At 43.0% G+C, this 19571-nt stretch overlaps 1 protein-coding gene across 1 annotated transcript in view; it reads right to left on the bottom strand.

Moving 5' to 3' along the window:
* Positions 1–17816, bottom strand: part of Ccnk (cyclin K) — an 18955-nt gene extending 1139 nt beyond the window's left edge. Inside the window, 12 exon segments of the mRNA XM_015495463.2 lie at positions 1–32; positions 35–186; positions 2935–3006; positions 5580–5613; positions 6968–7239; positions 7563–7732; positions 8454–8511; positions 9704–9809; positions 13899–14030; positions 16104–16185; positions 16619–16867; positions 17392–17816. The exon segment at positions 1–32 is cut by the window's left edge and continues 215 nt beyond it. Of these exon segments, the coding sequence (XP_015350949.1) occupies positions 1–32; positions 35–186; positions 2935–3006; positions 5580–5613; positions 6968–7239; positions 7563–7732; positions 8454–8511; positions 9704–9809; positions 13899–14030; positions 16104–16185; positions 16619–16815 (1307 nt within the window). The 5' untranslated portion in view covers positions 16816–16867; positions 17392–17816.
* Positions 17817–19571: the final 1755 nt, after the last annotated feature.

Here is a 19571-nt window from a genome sequence, read left to right as displayed (position 1 = left end):
TGGACATCCCCGTCGATGTAGCTGGAAGGGGGGCTGGGGGCGGGGGCCGGTGCGGTAGAGGTGGTGGCTGGTGCACAGGGGCCGGGTGGGCCGGAGGAGGAATCTGGACTTTGGGGAGGTCACTGGCATCCACCGGGCCAGGCGGCTCAGCCTCGCCTAGAGCAGCAGCGAGGGGAGGCTTCCGGTCTGCAGAAGAGAGACAAGTCAGTGCCCCACCTGTGACTTGACTAGGTTTCCAGAGCCGCCAGGTACAAAACCACAGGCGTGACTCCTTGAGTGAGAGCCCTGAGCCAGGAGCTCTCAGCCCACTGCAGGCTGTGAGGGCCACTGCTGTTGCTGAGGGCCACCTTTACAAAGGTGCCGGGAGCAACTGACACATTTGTAGTCTTATGTGCAGACCAATGTCCTAAGGCCAGCAGTTCTTGCCCTGACCTGTCTCCTAGGCCCCCCATAACCATCTCCCAATGACCCCGGGCCTCTCCTCAGTGCTGGGTGTACAGCTACAGGGGCTCCGCTCAGAGCCTCTAACACAAACCAGTGCGGGCTCCGCTCCTGCAGCACCTGCGTTTTGCCAAGAGTCTGTGAGCTGGTCAAATGAATGAGGTGCTGGTTCTGGTTCTGTTACTAAAGAAGCCAGGCCGGGCTTACGCTGTTCCTTGAAGGATCAGTGTGTCCACATGCGAGTGGCAGGCAGCACCTATTGTCAAGCATTCCTGAAAAGTTCCTGGGCTCAGACCAGGCCATGGGCCTCCCCTGCAGTGTTCCAAATCCCTTGGCCCTCACTCCTTTCCCAAAGCCTCCTCTAGTAGGTTTGGCCTGGGAATCCCAAGTCCCGGTCAGACCCTTGGAAAATGACATCAGAATATCCCATACCACAGGTAGCCCAAGACTTAGAATGTATGTCCTTCCCTGAGGTAGCCCGAAAAGAGCAGAAGTCACAGAAAAAAGCTTCTGGGTATAGAAAATGTGAACTGTGCAGGCAGTTTCCAGCTCCCTAGGCACTGGCCTGTGCTCTCCTGGGCTGGGCAAAGCACATCATGGCATCCTGATTGTGTAGACTTGGACACTAAGCACAGAAGAGACCTGCCCAGGCACCAGACTACTGCTCTCCATCAACACAGAAACTGTGGCATCTGCCATTCCCTATCCTCACCAAAATGAAGCTGAGCAGAACTGCAGGCTGCTAACAGACACGCTAATGGAGCTGCCTGTGCTAATCGGCACTCCTCACCAAGGGAGGTAGGACAGGCCCCCAGGTGAAGGGCCCTTGACCCTTGGTCCAATTACCAATTCCTCCTGTGTCACTCCATGGGCCTTCTGGGTCCACATACATCCCCTTTACCTTCCAGCCCTGCGACACTCAGCTCAGCAGCCTCTCCTGTCACCAGAGCACCCAAACTTGCCTTTTGTGACACTGCTCTACAGAGGCCTGTCCATGGCACTGCTCCCTTTCTGCACCCTCCCTGCTGGCACCTGGCTGCTACACAAGGCCCCAAATTGCCACTAAACCTCACTTTGAGCTCAACCTCTCTCTCGTCATGGTCCTGTGCTGCACAGGAGCTGTGACTCTGCTTCTTCATCCCCTAGTGCCCCGACTCTGCCTCCTGACCTTCCGCACCAGACAGCTATGAATGGGCCTTGCCTAAGGAGCCCCTGTGACCTGGGCTTCCTCTGTAGCCACTTTCCCCTTTGGGAGGTCCTGCTGTGGCTGCCAGGTTCTGCTTACTCCTACCACAGTCCTCCTAGTGGCCCATCTGGCTCCCAGGTCCTGTCTGAGAGCTAGGCCTGTCCACTTGCAGTCGTCCATGGTAGAGCTGCCTGTGCTGGGCAGTGCCCCTGCAGGGCCTTGAACACAGGCAGGGGCACCTCACCAACTGCCCCGTTTCCCAACTGTGCCACATCCCACATCCCTGCCTGGCGGTGGCTCAGCCCCTATCACTGGATTGGGGAACTACAATTGCTGAGTCGACAACTACTCTACAAGCACTAAATGAGCAACTGCAGCATCTCTCCCCACATGCCCTGTACTGGGGATGGAACCCAGGACACTCTACCCTGAGCTAAGTCCCTAGCTCTTTTTATTTTTAAATTCTGAGACAGGGTCTTGTTAAGTTGATAAGCCTGGCCTTGAAAGTGCAGTCCTTTGCAGGTGTCTTTTAAAGCAAGGTTCGTATTAAATTGGAGATTGTGGGATTTGGCTCCAAGTAGAAAATGATGCTTCCTTTTCCTCAAAGCATATAAAGTTACCATGAGTGGATATGACAGAAAGCCAGCTAATGAACTGCACGTCTGTGCAGGCATGCATCAACTTGAGTAGCATCTTCATATGCTCTGACCAACAACTCCAGTTAGCACAGCAGACTTACAAGAGGCCAGGGAGGACTCCAGACTATCTACACCCTTCAGAAAACACGCCAGCCCTGCCTGCTCTGGTTCAATGTTTCAGCTTCTGAGATGGTGTACAGGTAAAGAAAGCTATTTCTAGTGCTGAGAAGCCTTCCAGCTCAGTGTGCCTCTGAGAACCTGAAGCCCTTCCATTTCCTCTCCATGTGATTCTGCCTACGGCTTACTCTTCTAATTGCACTAGGACGACATCTTGCCAAGGAAGCAGATATGAGAGGCTGGAGTCTCACACCCATAGTAGTCCTGCCTGGCTCTGAATCAATGTTCACTGTTAGCAGGATTTTATTTTCCTAAAATCCATTTATCTGTGTAGTTCAGCATTTCTGGATATGAGATCAGACGGTAGCAGATATACTGAGGTCTATAACTGCAGACTATCTGGTTCGTGATGCAAATGGTTTTTGAAAGCTCCTTGCTCGTGGCTGTCTCTGCAAGCTGCCCTTCTACAGGCTTCCCCAGCACCCCCACACTGTTCCGCTGTCCCATAGGAGCTGCAAGGATGCCAGCTAAGCAGCCTCGGCAGGCACTCACCTGGCGGTGGGTGGGCCGGAGGCAACGGTGGGTGAGTGGTCTCTATTTTCGGGATTTTAGGTGGTGGTGGTTCTACAAAGAAAAAGTGAATTAAAAGGCCATTCATACCAATTCCTGTAAATAAACATGCCATAAGGAGAAAAAGAAAAATGTATTATCAGAGATTTCTTTGGGAGAAAATGAACAGATATGACTATTGCTTTAAGGGAGCCAGGGGAAGGCTGCAGACTAACTGCTGTGAGCTCATGAATCCTGCTCCAAGAGCAAAATGATTCAGGTATTACCCTCTCCCACCCAAAACAAGGCCTGCCGACCTCCTCCAGCTAGCTGGTTCTCCATATCTAACTATGTGTCCTTAATGACCACTCAAGACAAGTCCTTTCATAATACAAAGAAACAGCATAGCACATCTCAGAGAACCCAAAGAAAGGCCCTGAGCAGCAGTGCAATGCCACTAGGTCCCATGGTGCTTACTAGAGAATTCGCCACCTTTTCATTTGTATTTAGACATTTGAAGTTTATTTTCTCACTCTCAAACACTGATTTCCAGTTGGCAGCAAGCAGTGCATTACCCAGAGACAGCGGCACAGTCGCAGACAGAATTCACAGTGCCCCAAAGCACCAGTGGCTGGCGCACACCAGGTGGAGGAAATGGGCCATGCCTTGGCACCATGTTGCCAGCCTCCACAATGACAACGCTAGGCCGTTAGGACAGGCTATAGGAAGTCCACACTCTGCTGTTTTGCAGCTTTTGTCCTGAAACTCTGGACTTGCCTGATTCTATCTTGGACACCACCCTGATCACCGTCTCCCCTGGCATCGCTGACTACTTTCTCTCCTTTGCCTTAAACATGAGTTATTAATTCAAGGTTCAGGGACCTCTTTGTTCTTTACCCCCTTCTTTGTTGACTAAGCCCTGCTCTCTATAGTAAATCTACATTTCCAGCCTCTCTCCTCCAACACCACATTTTAACCCTGAGCCTCCAACTCACACTTGACCTTTCCCTCTGCTGCTGGGAAATGGTTGCACTTTGTCTCACTTGCTTCCCAAAACTAGTCTTGATTAGAGCCTCCTGACAGCAGTATGAGAGTGATACACTCTCATACACCTATAATTTTTAACTTTCTAACAGTCTCGTGAAAAACTAAAAGAAGTTGAAACTAATTTTAATTAACTTGATATATCAAAAATCAAATTTCAATGTGTAATCAATACAAAACTCCATTCAATTCACAAGATTTTTTTACATTCTCTTTTCTTGTGAACCTGTGGAGAGCTGAGGTGTGTGCACCGTGGGGTGTGGCAACCCAAGTCAGCAGCATCTCTAGCCCTTGCCTGCTGGTGGCCTCCAGCGCACGGCATGGTGGAGCTCCTAAACAACACCACATCCTGGCCCTTCTGATCCCATTGCCACCACTGTGTGTCCCCACAAGGTCCCACTTGGTGCCTACAAGTTTCTCCCCTCATTTCCCATGATTTACCCTATTTCACTGCTGGCAGGACCTGATCTCCAATGAATGTGACTCTACTGTTCTCCTGCTCAAAAACCTCCATTAGCTCCATTGCATATGCAAACCCCGTGCTCCTGATCTGAGGTCTATGACATGCTGTAAGCCTGAGAAGTCTCATTTTCCATCCTATCAACAGATGTTCCCTTAACCTCGCCATCAGAGCAAGACTCTGACTCTCAGCTCCTCTGCACGCCTGCCCCCTTCTGCCTGATGCTCCTACCATCGGCTCAAAGGCAGGTCTTTCTCCAAGGTCACACAGGCCCTTCCTGCCTCTCTACAGAATGACGTGTCAGCTCATCTCAACTGCACGCTCCGTGCAGCGTAGATCACAACCCACTCTTGCATCTTACACTTAAGGTATGTCAATTTGGTGCTAAAAAAAACCTTCACCTTACTGAACTCATTCTCTTAAAGATGCCAAGAAAAACAGAATTTTATTAAAAGCTGCAGATTTACAAGTTTTATGAACAATTCATTTGAATCAACAACTAAGCAACAAAGGAACGAGTATATATGCCTGTGCCTTTAGAGAGAGCAGTGTGAAGGGATGGACTGGCACAGAGACAAACACGTCTAATTTTCTGTTTGGAGTCTTTCAGATTTTGCTCATTCTGTTCATTTCCAATATAGAAGCAAATTAAGCAACTGTGGACCCTACGAATGTGAACACAAAACCCAAAGTGTTTTCCAAAGAGGGCTCGCTTGTCCCAGCAGCAGAGCTCAGTGTGTGGCTCTTCAGGAACATATAGCCCAGCACCTCCTGTCCTTTTCTTCGGCCCTTGCCGCTGCTGCCACCTTGAGGACAGGCGCTCCCTGTGTCCCTGCACTCCTGTCTGCATTGCTGCAACCCGTCCTCCTTCACCCACAACTGTATTTTTATACGTTAGTACATTTTTACTGCCAATAATGTTTCAAGTATGGATCCCTTTGTCAAGATACAATCTAAAAGTTATAGTCCGTTGATAAGCAGACAAGAAATGTGCTTTTTCTGGCGGATGGAGAATTTCTGAAGAGAACTAAGGTTAGGTTTTAAGACTAATCTATACTTGAGAGGAAATGATGCTAAGGCTTTACATAAAACTAAAGTTGTGCATAGAGACACAAAACTAAAAAATATTAAAGTAAGAAATTACCTGCTGCTTTGCTCTCTTCTTTGGGAGAAACCACCTGTTATAAAAGAAAATACACAACTGTTAACTGAGATCCAGGTTTTGGTGAGGAAAAACCCTGGGCACTAAGAGAACCATAGTTGATAGAATGTGGCCTCAGACCACAATTATTTGTGCTTTGTACTTGCAGGGATAGAGCTGGACACCTAACAGGTAATTCTTGCTCCCTCCCTCTTTCTCTTTCCAATCAGACAGGATGTCTGTGCACAGTGAGTTCTCAGCAGCATTAGCTCCAGCGTCTGCTCTGCTTGATCCCCAGAACTTGCTGATGAGTGCTTACCCACAAGGCTTTTTCCAGTGGCCATGCAACATAGGGCCAGAAACTTTTACAAATATCTTGTATCACTTACAGAACAGAACACCAAGAAAAGAAATAGAAGGCACAACTATTCAATCAGTCAGTGCACCGTGGCTGGACTCCCTGGGGTGGAGGAAATGGTCCTCACTTTAGGGTCAGGCAGGTGCACATCATCAGCATCCACAACAACCCTAAGAGGGGGAAACACCCTGACAGTTTCGGAGCCCAGTCAGAGATGACATATAGTGAGGCCTGGAGTTGAGGGAGAGAGCCCTCCTGGTTCTCAGAGGGCTTTAGTTTTTGGGCTCCCTAAGGCAGAATGGAAGGAATAAGAAATAGGTAGAAAAGAGACATAAAGAAGAAGTAAGTATAATTTTAATTCAGAAGTTTCATGTACTTTCCCAGGCCTATCTCTACCTCAACCTGTTGACTGTTAATTAATCCCTAATAATTAGATAAAGAGAAAAATCACATTTTTAAGAAACCTGTAATTTAGGGGACTTTCCAGCTACTGATGGAGATGAGATACTGAAGACCTCAGTCTAAAGATCCTAAGTCTGACTGGACAACCAGAAGCCATCTTGAGATCACTAAATTAATATATCACTATTTCATACCTACCACTCCTTTAAAAGAAGAGTAGGGAACCCCAAAGTTGCATCTCTTGCTCTCCAGATGGCCTCATTCTCTCCTGCATGTGTATTTCTTGCTTTACTCTCAAAGATGTCTCTCTCTTGAGCTTGTCCCTATTCTCCCTGAATGTGTATGTATATCCACCTTCCTAAATAAACCTCTGTCAATGCCCCTGACCAGTGTGTGCTGAAATTCTTTTCTGTCATAAAAATCAAACACCTCACTGGCCCTGAGTCAAGTTTCCCCCCTTCTTTGGAAACTTGTCAGGCTCTTCTTCAGAGACACCACTTCTCCTGGGACATCCCCGCTGATGCCCAGCCTGAGTCTGGGCCAGTCACTTCCTGCTCACAGTGCTCAGTGCAATTCCTTAGAAATGGGACAGCACTGACGTGCGCTGCTGCCACCTGGAAAGCCTACTCACCACGGCCCGTTTCACCTGTCGGGGAGGACTGGGCTGTGGGGACGGCTTCTTGGGTGGCTGTGTGGGCGGCTGCTGCGGCTGCTGGGCTGACTGCTGGGAGTCCTTCTGCTGGGGCTGGGCTGGTTCGGAGCCTTGAGACGGTTGTGACTGTTGTACTTGTGGCACTTGTGGTGTAGGCTGAAGAGATGGGGGCTGTTGCAGCTGATGGGGGGTGTGATGAGGCATCTGTTGTTTTCCTTGTGAGTAAAGATCCAGGATCTGGTGGCAGATATCTAAATGACAGCCAACAATTTCACTTACCACAAAAAAAGACATTTTAAATCAAATTTTACCTATGGAAAACCTAGCTATGATTCCCCTAACAAGGACCAGTAATCAAGAATCCCATTTGCAACCCACCCCATCATTGCTATGTGCAAAACTGGGCTGGAATTTTAGCTCATTAAAACTTTATGCTTGGAGAAAGCAAAAATTGTATTAGAGAATTACAAATGTCTCTGAAAAATGGCTTACAGATACCTATTTGGGGAAATTCACTCTTGGGACTCAGGATTTACAGGGACATTCTCAAGGAATCTGGGCCTGCTCAGTTTACCTTCCAAAACATCAACAGGGACATCTTGAACAAACTGCTCCCACCATCTCCTATACATGGGTTTGGAGGTCCATTCTTGTATTTCAAACTTGCACAAGCGTCCTGCGAGATACATCACGGCTACTGCTATGATCTCTGGTTCCCATTGCAGTGACAAGGTGGTGCAGAGACTAGCTCGACAAGGAAAGAAAAAAAAAAAAGACTTCTTGTGTATAATCCAATATTTATGGTCACACCAATGCACGGAGATCAGAAGCCATCTATTTGCATGTCAATTTGCTTAGTCATCTAAACATGACTCAAGTGTTATAAACAAAAAAGCAAGTCGTTAGGTACCAAAATAAGCTACTTCAACCATCGTTGCTTATTTGAATGTTCTTTAAAGAATTATAATAATTCTATTATGTTCAAAAACTGCTAATTATGAAACACTAAAGAAAGATGGTTTACGTACTTTCTTTTGGTGTTGAAATCCTGGCCCCTGCACTCCTTCTTCAAGTAAAACCTTATGGGAGGTCAAACATCCTACAAGTCAAATCTAAGAGGAAAAAGCAGCTGGCTCCCAGTCATTGGCATTCTGAGGAACACACTCGAATGCCATCACAAAAAACCAAGTGGGCTCAAAGCATGCAGTTGTCACAATACTCCAGGGTGTTGCTCTGTACTTATATTTCAATTTGTCAGTAAGATTTCAGCTTTGCACACTACATGGCCCTGCAGGGCGGGAAGAAACCCATTTGCGGGGAAGCAGATGACCTGGACTTCAGCCCCCAGCTCTGCCACTGTCACTTCATTCAAAGCAAGTCAATTTTTTTCTACTATAAAAGGAAGCATTTGTATTATATGACCTAGAAAATCCTTTTAATGACATCAATGTATGAACATGCATACCTGTCATTTACAAATGTCCACGCCATTTGAACCAATTTTTGAATTTTATTTTTATCACCTAGAAATGAGGAAAACAGGTAAATCAATAGAAATGGGGCGGGGAGGGAGAATTCAAAAGAAGCAAAAGCATTTAAGACCTACTATGTGTCAGCACAGCAAAGATCTTTTGTCTGAGAAATGAGGACAAACAACATGGGTCCACATTCTACCTCTTGTTCTTTTTCTACATGACCTACAATGAACCACCATTTATGGGAAGCCTGGCTCTGAAGCTAATTTTATTAGTCTATTTAAAAAATTCTGACTCATTTTCCTGTCTGCTATCACTTGGCAACTGGATGACAGAACCTGTTTATGCATAAAAGGAAACAGCATTAATGGCCACACCACTGAATTGTCTGAACGAGCTATGTCCTGGGTAATGCATTAATACATCAAAACTTCCTATTTTCCTCTTCTGAAAAGCATAAGGGGAATATCATTAAAAACTTCGTTATGGTTTAAATATGAAGTGGTCCCCCCCCCCAAAAAAACACGAGACAATGTAGCAATACGTGAAATGATTAGATTATGACAGTAGTAACCTAACCAGGGGATTAAACCAGTTGATGAATTAATAATTTGAAAGGACTGCTATGCTGGGTAGTAACTGTTGGCAGATGGGGAGTGGCCAGAGGAAGTAGGTCATTGGGGGTGTGCCTTTGGGGTTTATAATCTGTCCCTGGCAAGCAGAGCTTGCAGTGTGCAGGTGCTTTCTCCTTCTCCTTCCCTCTCTTTGCTTCCTGGCTGTCAAGAGCTGAGCAGCTCCCCATCTGCTATCTTTCTGCCAAAATGTTCTGAGTCCCCCATGCCTACAGCAATGGAGTCAGCTGACCACGGACTAAACCTATGAACTGTGAGCCAAAATAAACCTTTCCTCTTCTATCTAAGTTGTTCTTGTATATTTTGGTCACGGGAACAGAAAGCAGACTACCACAGACTTGATTTCAGAATGCAAATGGTCTTCATCTGCAATGCATGGAATTGAACCCAGGGGCTCTTTACTGAGCTATACCCCTATCCCCTTTCATTTTTTAAATTTGGAGACAGGGTCTCAGTAAGTTTGGAGGCTGGTCTTAAACTTTCTATCCTCCTTGCCTCAGCCTCCCAAGTCACTGGGATTAAAGGCCTGTACCACCATAACCAGCTGGAAAAGGTCTTTAAAATAAAGTTAAAAATACAACAACAACAAGAAACTTCTTCCTCCTTACCTTTAAGTTGTTTTGCATATTTGAGCAGGAATTGGTATGGATGTTCTACCTGTAAATCAAACTTTATGGTCTGTAGTAAGATTCTCTCCAGAACCATTACTTCTTCCTAAAAATAAAATAACAAATGCTGGGACAGTATTTATAATCACAGGTCTCAAATAGCATTAAAAAAGAGTAAACATTTTCATCTATTTTCTCTTCAAATTACACTTTTACTCTTTATTCCTTCTCTCCTCTCTCCACTCAGGCTCAGACAGTGATAGATTTCCAGAACTTACCACAGGAAGCCAAGCATCAGATGGTTAGCTTAAAAAACATTAGAAACAAAATAAAGATCCTTAGAAATGTTAGCTACTTCCAAACATGCAGAGTCTCACTTTACAAAAGAGACCTTTACTTGATAATTTAAATATACTGTGGTGTCTTTTGAGATTCCCTTGAGAGAATGCAATCACCAAGGGATTTTTACAGGAAATTTGCAGGAAGAGATTGTGACAACCAGTTTTACAAAAACTCACAGTAAGTTGTATTTGTGTGTGTGTCGGGGGGGCACATCACTTTTGTTTTTAAAACTTTCACTTATCTAAAACAAGCTGTCCCAACACTGTCTACTGAATGAAGAATCATTTTTCTTTTCTTTGAAATGCAGTCTAAACCACACTCACAATGTGGATAATACGTGCATTTATACACATTTTTCTGTTCACAATGTGGATAATACATGCATTTATTCACATTTTTCTGTTATATTTAATCTTCTCCTGCAACATGATTAAAAGAATTTGGAAGGGGTAGTTTTATTATTGATCCTCCTTTTAAAATGTTTCTTGATTTTAGCATGTTCCTCACCATCTAGATTTTACTTAGTAATCATCCCAGAATTAACCAATAAATAAATAAATGCAAACTACTGATATTCTGATAGAGAAATCATTAAATATATAGAATGACTAAGGAAAATGAAGATTTCTAAACTATTTGAATGATTGTATAATTTTAAAGATTATATTATAAATATAAAGATTTATATTTTATTTAAATCTTTTCAATCCTTTAGTAATATTCAAGCTTTCTTCTCTATCCTTCACAAGGATTCTACAAGGGTTAACGATGGATACGTATTTCCTGTGTGTGTGTGTGTGTGTGTGTGTGTGTGTGTGTGTGTTTGTGGTACTGGGGATTTAACCCAGGGACACTCTACCACTGAGCTATACCCTCAGCCCTTTGTTTAATTTTTTATTTGGAGAAAGGGTTTTGATAAATTGTTCAGGATGGCCTCAAACTTGAAATCCTCCTGACTCAGCCTCCCTGGTCGCTGGGATCACAGGTGTGCACAACCATGGCCTGGCCTAGATATTTTATTTTACTGTTGCTATTGTAAATTGAATCTCTTCTTTTCTCATACTCTATACCTAGTTAATGTCCCTAAACAGGTACTTCTTGACCACTATACAATCCAGCAGTGAAACAAAGTCAAGACACTCTGTGTGGAAGAATGATTAGAGAGAACTGCTTGTTTGGTATTAGAGGAGAAAGAGCCTTTTAGAGGACTGAGAACTCTCATCATTAATAGTCATACAAACACACTAACTCTGGGAAGAGGAGCCATGCAGGTGGCTGGCTTTCATTTTGAAGTATAGTATATCCTCACAGAATACTGAGATGACTGTATAATGATTTATTATTTCAAATGGCATGGCAAGACTAAGGTTTCTCTATCCTAGTTTCCCAAGCATTCTTTTATGAACACTTTCTAAAATCTCTGAAAGTTTTATAAGGTAAATATAAATTCTGCCTTTTTTGGGACTGGGGACTGAACCTAGGGGTGCTTTACCAGGGAGCTACCTCCCAGTCCTTTCTGTTTTTTGAGACAGGGTCTTGTTAAGTTTCCCAGGCTATCCTGGAACTTGGGATTGCCTGACTCAGCCTCCTGAATGACTGGGACTACAGGTATGTCAACACCAGGCTGCTACCCCCCTTTTCTGACTTTTTATTGTTAAAAGCTACTTCCAATGTTTCTTTCAAATTTAGACACAATCTTTTTCCCAAATGTGCCAATGACTTCCAGGCTGTAGCCCACCGAGTATTACAAGACAGCCCAGGCCTGCCCTCTCTTTGTATTTCAAATATTCAATAATTGAGTAATTACAGGTCTCCTGCAAACACTTTGCTCAGGGACGCTCCACAGCAGTCATCTGCTGCATCCCCAGGTAGAATGCACCTTGAAATGTCCTTTTTTTTTTTTTTTAAAAGCATTCACCACTGATCATGATCAGACAGCTATTTGTATGATTATTTTATTAACACCTATCCTGCCACTCAACTCCACAATCCATGATAGTAAAAAATGTCTGTTTGCCAAGTGTTTTATGTCTGGTGCTTAATAAAGTGGCTGAAAACAAATATTTGCTGAATACATGAGAAATTGATATTACTGGGGAAAACTACACAGTTAAGTAAAAAAGTTCCACACAAATTATGACTTTATTATCCCTAAATACTTTTGCTGCTTCCCTCAATAACTGCCTCTTTTCTACAAAAAAAAAGTCTCCCCTGCCTCCCCCGTCACATCAGAGACTGCACATGCTGCAGGAAGGGGCAGAGCTCCTCACACGTGCAGGTCTTATCAGTATGACTAGCTCCCCTTCCCTAGTTTATGAAGCCACTGTGTCTGGACAGGGCCTTGGTTTCCTGATTTGATGGAACAGTGGGTCCAGATGGAAAGGGAAATCTCAGGATAGCACACACCAGCTGCTGCCATGCATCTGCACCCTTCCTGGTCCCAGATGTGTAAGACACTTAATCTTTAAGTGGCTCAAAATTGCATTTCTGATTATTGTAAATAAGAATTTCTAACAGGTTTCAACTTTTAGAAAGAGGTTAGTGAACTTAATAATTAAACCTAAGGGAAAGGATTATCAACAATGATGATGCATACAAAGCGTTAATATTATTAACTGCAAACACAATAGGTACAAAAGTGTTCTGGGCCTGTTAACTCTGGAATGAGGAAATGACTACACATTTCTCACACACACACACACACACATAAACACTGCTTGACAGAGAATAGAATAGCTGATGTGAGATAACACAAGCTAGATAGACAAGATAACTACATGAATGTGCTGAGCCTCATCACCTTGGCTCTGTTTTAACTTTGATTTTGTTTCCCCCATAACATTCTTTTGTCATTTTTTCAACAAGTATCTACTGAATGCTAGGCCAGCTGCTGCACTAGCCACCAGACACAGCCTCGTTCTTGCAGATCTTACAGTTGAGAAGGGGAGTTAAATGTGATTGATTATTTGATAAAAATCTATCCGATAGAAATCGAAATGCGTAGTACTAAGTAGAAGCAGCCTAGCTTAAAAAGTCACGTATTGCAGAATTCCAATCTGTGACATTCTGGCAACTGCAAAACTATGGAGATGGTAAAAAGAGCAGTAGTTGCTAGTGGTTGAGGAGGAGGAAGGGATGAGCAGGCAGAGCACAGAGGAAAACACACCATGATGGAGGATACATATTACACATTTATCCAGACCCAGAGTGTATAAAACCAAGACTGAACCTTAATGTAAACCATGGAATTATCTGCATGAAAATGATGTGTTGAGATAAGTTCATCAATTTTAACAAATGCACCACTCTGGTGAGGGCTGCCAACAATGGTGGAAGCACCGTGCACTGTGGGGCAAAGGGGACACGGGAACTCCCCTTACCATCCTTTTCATTTTGCTATGAACCTAAAACTGATTTTAAAAATTGATTCTTAAAGAAAAAAAGTCTATCAATTACAAGCTGTGATAAATATATTATTAAGGATAATTAACAAGGGCTCTAAGGATTACAAGAGGGGGACCTTGATAGGAATGAGGGTGGAAGAAAACTGACTCAGAAGCTAGCTGGAAATGTGACCCTGTTCTCCCTATGCCACCTGGAAGTGCTGACGATAAGGAGAGAATTTTTGCTCATCGCCCTCGTGTGTCATTGCCCTTAAGGGGCTCAGGATGCTGCTCGGCACATTGGAAAATACTACCTCATCTTCTCTCCTGTCTCACCAAGCAAAGGCTGTCTTCTAAATAAGGATCCTTTAGGAACTCACGGGCCTGGCAGACAGGCGCTAGAGCCATTGTCAGCGCAAGAACCGTATCACAGGAATCAAGATTTAAAGGCAGGAAGTTACAGTTCTTACCTTTGGATCATCTCCAAACTGGCCAAACTGTACATCGTTTAATAAACTACGAGCTGTTTTGATGATATCTTTACATTTTTTTGGTGTTTCTTCTACTTTCCCAGCCAGAAAGAGACAACAAGCTCCTGTCACCTAAGAGGGAGACAAAAGCTCTTGAATTTTGTTAGCAAAGGTCATCCAGGGATAGATACAAGGGTTTCTGACCTTCACAATAAAGGAATCCCTCTATTCTCCTTGTCATTCATGAATATGCTGATATTCTAAAAAAAGTCTAAAGGATATTTAACACAACTGAAAAAAAATTAGGCTTTGTAAATTATTTAAAATGAGAAAGATTAATTTTCTTTTGCCTATACCTTCTTTCCTTCCTGTTGCAGTCTGAATGTGTGTGGTCCCTCAGAGGTCACATGCTGAAACTGACTGCCAGTGTGGTAGTATCTACAAGTGTTTTTTTTTTTTTAGTTGAAAAAATTTGTTCTTTTTAGATATACATGATAGTAGAGTGTACTTTGACATTATAAATGCATGGAGTGTAACTTATTCTAATTAGGATCCCATTCTTGAGGTTGTACATGTGGTGTTTCCATACATAAACATAGGAAAGTCATGTTAGACTCATTCCACTGTCTTTCCTATTCTGATCCCTCCTCCCTTCCCTTCATTCCCCTTTGTCTAATCCAATGAACTTTTATCCCCCCCACCCTTGTTTTGTGTTAGCATCTGCATATCAGAGAGAACATTCAACCTTTGTTTTTTGGGATTTGCTTATTTCACTTAGCATGATAGTTTCCAGATCCATCCATTTACCAGCAAGTTATAAAGTCATTCTTTTTTGTGGCTGAATAATATTCCATTACATATCTATACCACATTTTCTTTATCCATCTGTTGAAGGACACCTTGGTTGGTTCAATAGCTTAGCTATTGTGAGTTGAGCTGGTATAAACATCGAAGTGGCTGCATCACTGTAGTATGCTGATCTTAATTCCTTTGGGAATATACCAAGGAGTGGTATAACTGGGTCAAATGGTGGTTTGATTCCTAGTTTCGAAATCTCCATATTGCTTTCCAGAGTGATTGCACCAATTTTTCAGTCTAGAAGGGGAGTTTTGGGAAGGTGATCCCCTCATGAATGGGATTACTGTTCTCCCATCATCAGGGGAGGACACAACAAAAGGTGCCCTCTATGAGGAACAGACCCTTACTCGACACTGAACCTGCCAGTCCCTTGATCTTGGACCTTGAACTCTTCAGAACTGCGAGGAGTTTGTCTGTTATTCACAGATGATCCAGCCTAAATGACTGTGTTATAACATCCCAAAAGGATTAAGACACTGTCCCTTCAGTTGCCTCCACCTGACTGCAGTCCCTGTCACTGAGGTGAGAGCTGCTCTTTCTCTGTTGTCTCCTGACCCACTCCTATCCTTCCACATTCCACGCTCTTCACATAATCAGGATCACACTGGATGTCACTGTGCCAGGGAACAAAGCTCATTTTGACAGTCTCCTTCTTCAAGAAATCATAAACTAAGCAAAATCTTAAAACAAAAAACTAGCAAAACGAACTTTCCTCGTAGGTCTGATTCTGTCGTCTTTTAACCAGTTCACTGTCTGACTGAAGTCAAATGTCCTCAATCTGATATTCGAGACTCTCCCTGGTTTACTTTCCCATGCAGGGTTTCATCATTCCCCTCCTGACAGACAGAGTTCCAACTGGGCTGTCAGTGTGTAGTGCCTTCCCTGCGTCCACTAGAACTATTTCCACTGGACTGCTCCCCTAGCCTATCTTGGCACACCTACACCCACTACCCTCAAGACTTAATTTAAACTTCTAGTACTTCCTCCCTTGCATGTTTCCTGATCCCTCCAACATGTAATTAATGTCCCCTTGAATGCCACAGCCTTGTATCTATACCTCTCCTACGACCTCACTTAAGTTCAGATTTATTTTGGAAAAGGTAATGAGAAAGTACACTTTCATACAAAGTGCAATATGACTGTGGTTTCTACTGACCTAAGTAAAAAAAGACTTGAACATGGTTAATTGGAAAATACAAAGTTCAAACTTGATTTTTAAAAAATACACAGTGTCTACCAGATAAAAATCAACCCTTTCTGGAAAATAAAACGAGACACTATAATTAGTCCACCAAAATGTAAGAAACAATAACATGTAATAGAGAATGACAAAATTCAAACACTTACATATCTTGGGAATTGCTTGAAGGAATGGAACATATAAAAGCGATGAAAATAAATTATTCCAGTTGCCAGGGTGTCATAGTGTCTGTTGTTCTAGTTAAGGACTTTTAGTCAATAATTTTTTACAGGTTATATTCTTAGTTAAACGTAGAAAAGAAATAAAGACAAGCAACAACGTCAGTGGCAAACAATACCAGTGGCAAAGCAGGTAGATGGAATCTGAGGGGCCAGAATTCTGATACAAGCCTTGCGACACACTTCAGCTGAGATCTTAATGGGTGTTGGTTTTCCTCCTGGGGCCCGACTGCTCAGTGGTTAAGTCTACACATTTAAATGTGAACTAGAAATAGGAAAACCCCTGCAGAGCCAGGCAATCAGAACAAGAGTCAAACAACAAGGATATTTAACAACTGTCCTAGAACAGAGAAATGACTGGATATTTTATCTACAATATCTAATTAATTCTTGGTGGTGGTGGGGAACCTATCTGTAACAGATTCCAAGAAAAATTAGGATACAGCCCCAAACGTGTGCCCACATCAAAGATGAATCTAGCCCCCTCTCGGCGGTACCGGGCCTCAGTGGCTGGATCGAGTCCTTCAAGTTGCGAGGGTGTATGAGCCAGGTCTTTCTTATCCCAGTACCAACATGGTTTTGTGTGGTCCAGGTTTGCTGACGTTACTGAAGGGCTTGAATTTTCTTTATTCTCCTTCATTTATTGGAGTAGACTTGTTCTTTCCAAAAGGTTGTCTGAAAACTTTAGAATCCTAAGAGAAAAATAAAATAAAGATGCAAGTTGAAAAGGGATGCTAAACTAAGGAAACCTAACCATTACAGGCAATCTATAATGACAGAATGCACTTGATTTTGAATCAAAACTCCCTACAGAAACTGTGCCATACTGATTGCCAGTTAGAACCAAAGGCTAACCTCCAAAGCCAATTAAATACACCTACGTGACTTTATACCAATAAATCCCAGATGTCATGATTACTTAGAAGATCATTTTCTCCTCATCTGGAACATAAAGGTTTAAATCTAGGTAAAATATTGGAAGAAACTAAGCATATCTTACACTTCCTTTCTGTCTTTATTGATAGACAGAAACTGTTTCATGTTTGTCTAGATTCCATTCTTCAGTAAAGCCCAGGTCTGTCTTAATCCCCTACAAAGATTTATGCTCCCAAACTGTCCCTCTCTCCCATCTAGTATCACATTTTCCCTTTTGTAGTTAACTTGCCTTTACCTAGGCACTTTAACTTATAAAAGCCATAGGATTTGGTGAATTCACCTCCAGGAATGACGAGAACTGAGCAATATGAACCAGCGCACGTGTGGGGAGGCCTGAGAAGGTGGGTGGAGGGAGGCAGTCTATGAGGAAGGAGGCCTTCAGGCTGTGCCTGCTTTCTCATCCTTTCCCTTTCTTTCATTCGGAACACAGAGATTCTCTAAAAGCTGCACATCGACAGAAAAGAAAAACAAGGAGCTCATCTGGAGGCCATTCTAACATGTAAGTCCCTTGTGAATTGGCTCAGGGACAATGCACATTTTTCAAACGTGGCAGAAGGGTTCCAAAGGAGGTGGCCGGAGCCAGGTTAGTCTGTTGAGCAGAAAACACGGCTGTGGCCTATCTCTGGCCCACCAGTTCATTTGGAAGCCTAATTTGCTCTGCATACCTGCCTTATTTCTGATGGGAAAGGTGAAATGGCAGAGCTGAGTAGTCTCCTCTTCCCACCTGCTAGCCCTAAAGGGCAGCTGAGATTGTCCTACAAATTTATTCTTTTGTATACAATATTGATTAAATTGGGCAGTGCCTGGTTGGGGGAACAGTTAACTAAAACCCTAGAAGCTATTACCAAGATACATTTCTTACTTATTGGGTTGGCAAAAATCCAAAAGTTCGGCAATTTACTGTTCGCAAGGCTAAGGAGAAAGCAGCGGATGTCTCAAATATTGCCAGTGGGAGAACAAAATGGTACAACTGTCACAGAGGGTAAGTTGGCCATAACTAACAAAATGACACACACATTTGCTCTTTGACCAAGCAATCCCACAGCTAGGAATCTTCTCTAGAAACAGTCACAAATATAAAATAACATATGCATAAGATCATTCCCGCAGTGTTATTTGTAATGGCAAATCCACAGACAACCCAAATGTTCAGCAACAAGGAACTAGCTGAATGGAATATGGCACACGACTATAGCAGCCTACTCTGAGGCTGTTACAAAGAATAAAAATGGTACTATAAGGATTGGAGAGATTTTCAGAATCGGCAAAAAGCAGGGTGGTATACACAGAATGCTAACGTCTAGGTGAGAAAGGAGAGAAAAGGACTGCTATTTTCTTGGTCCCTAATTTTTTTTTTCCAATAAAAAAAAAAGATTAGCAAAAGGAAATGGGGAAGAACAGGATAGAAAAGACAGGGATGGGAACAGGACTTCACTGAGTCTTTTTATATAGCTGACTTTTAGAAAACCTGTTATTTTAAAAATATGTAGCTTTACAGAAAAATTATAAAGATAGTACAGAGTTTATCGATGCCCTTCACTCAGTTTCCTGAGTTAACACCTTACATAAACATGGTGCTCAGGATTTAATTTTGGTATAACAGTAAAGAAACTACACCTTTTACTTGGATTGTGTTTCCCCACAATCCCTTTTTCTGTTCAAGGATCTGATCTAGGATGCTACACTGCATTTAGTTGTTGTATTTCCTTTGCACTGTCTTCTTACAAAAATCGCTCAGTTTTTCAGTCTTCCTTGTTTTCCATGCCCTGGTCAGTTTTAAAGAGAAGCAGGCAGGTCTTCTGATTTGTCTGTTTTCCCAGGAATGCAGTTTTAGGGGAAAATGCCACAGAGGTTAAGTGTCCTCCTCATCACATCATGTTAGAGGACCGGTGACATCAAGAGACTTTTTATAGCTGAGGCTAACTATGACCACTTGTTAAGATGGGGGTCTGCTAGGTTTCTCATTGTAAATTATTATTTTTCCCTTTTGATTTTCTACTTAAGAAACCAGTCACTAGATTCAGCCCAATGTCCTTACTAGAGGATAAGGGAACAAAGTTCCACCTTTTTTGAGGGAGCAATATTAAAAAATCTGTGGACATATGTTAAAACCACCATAGCAATTAGTAAATACTACATAATGCAAGCAATCTCTGTGAATTTTCTTAGGATTAATAATATTCTTATATTATGAAATAATATTGTCACATAGGAGAATGACTTTATTTATAGGAAAGAGGATCACAATACATTTCTTCTAAGAGAGTCACCAACTAATTTTAGCATTCATCTAAGAATCCTGCCTGCAACAGTTTGTGTGTGTGTTTGAGACTGGGGTTTCTCTATGTTGTCCATAGCTCTGGGTTCAAGCCATCCTCCTGCCTCTGCCTCCTGAGTAGCTGGGGTGACATCTGGCTGTTGTATTCTCATGGTGACCTTCCATCTCATTCACTTCTTCAA

The sequence above is a fragment of the Marmota marmota genome, unplaced genomic scaffold (assembly GCF_001458135.2).
Source record: "Marmota marmota marmota unplaced genomic scaffold, marMar, whole genome shotgun sequence".
NCBI classification, from domain to species: Eukaryota; Metazoa; Chordata; class Mammalia; order Rodentia; family Sciuridae; genus Marmota; species Marmota marmota.
Note: the sequence above shows the minus strand (reverse complement) of the source record. Positions and strands in the feature narration are given on the sequence as shown.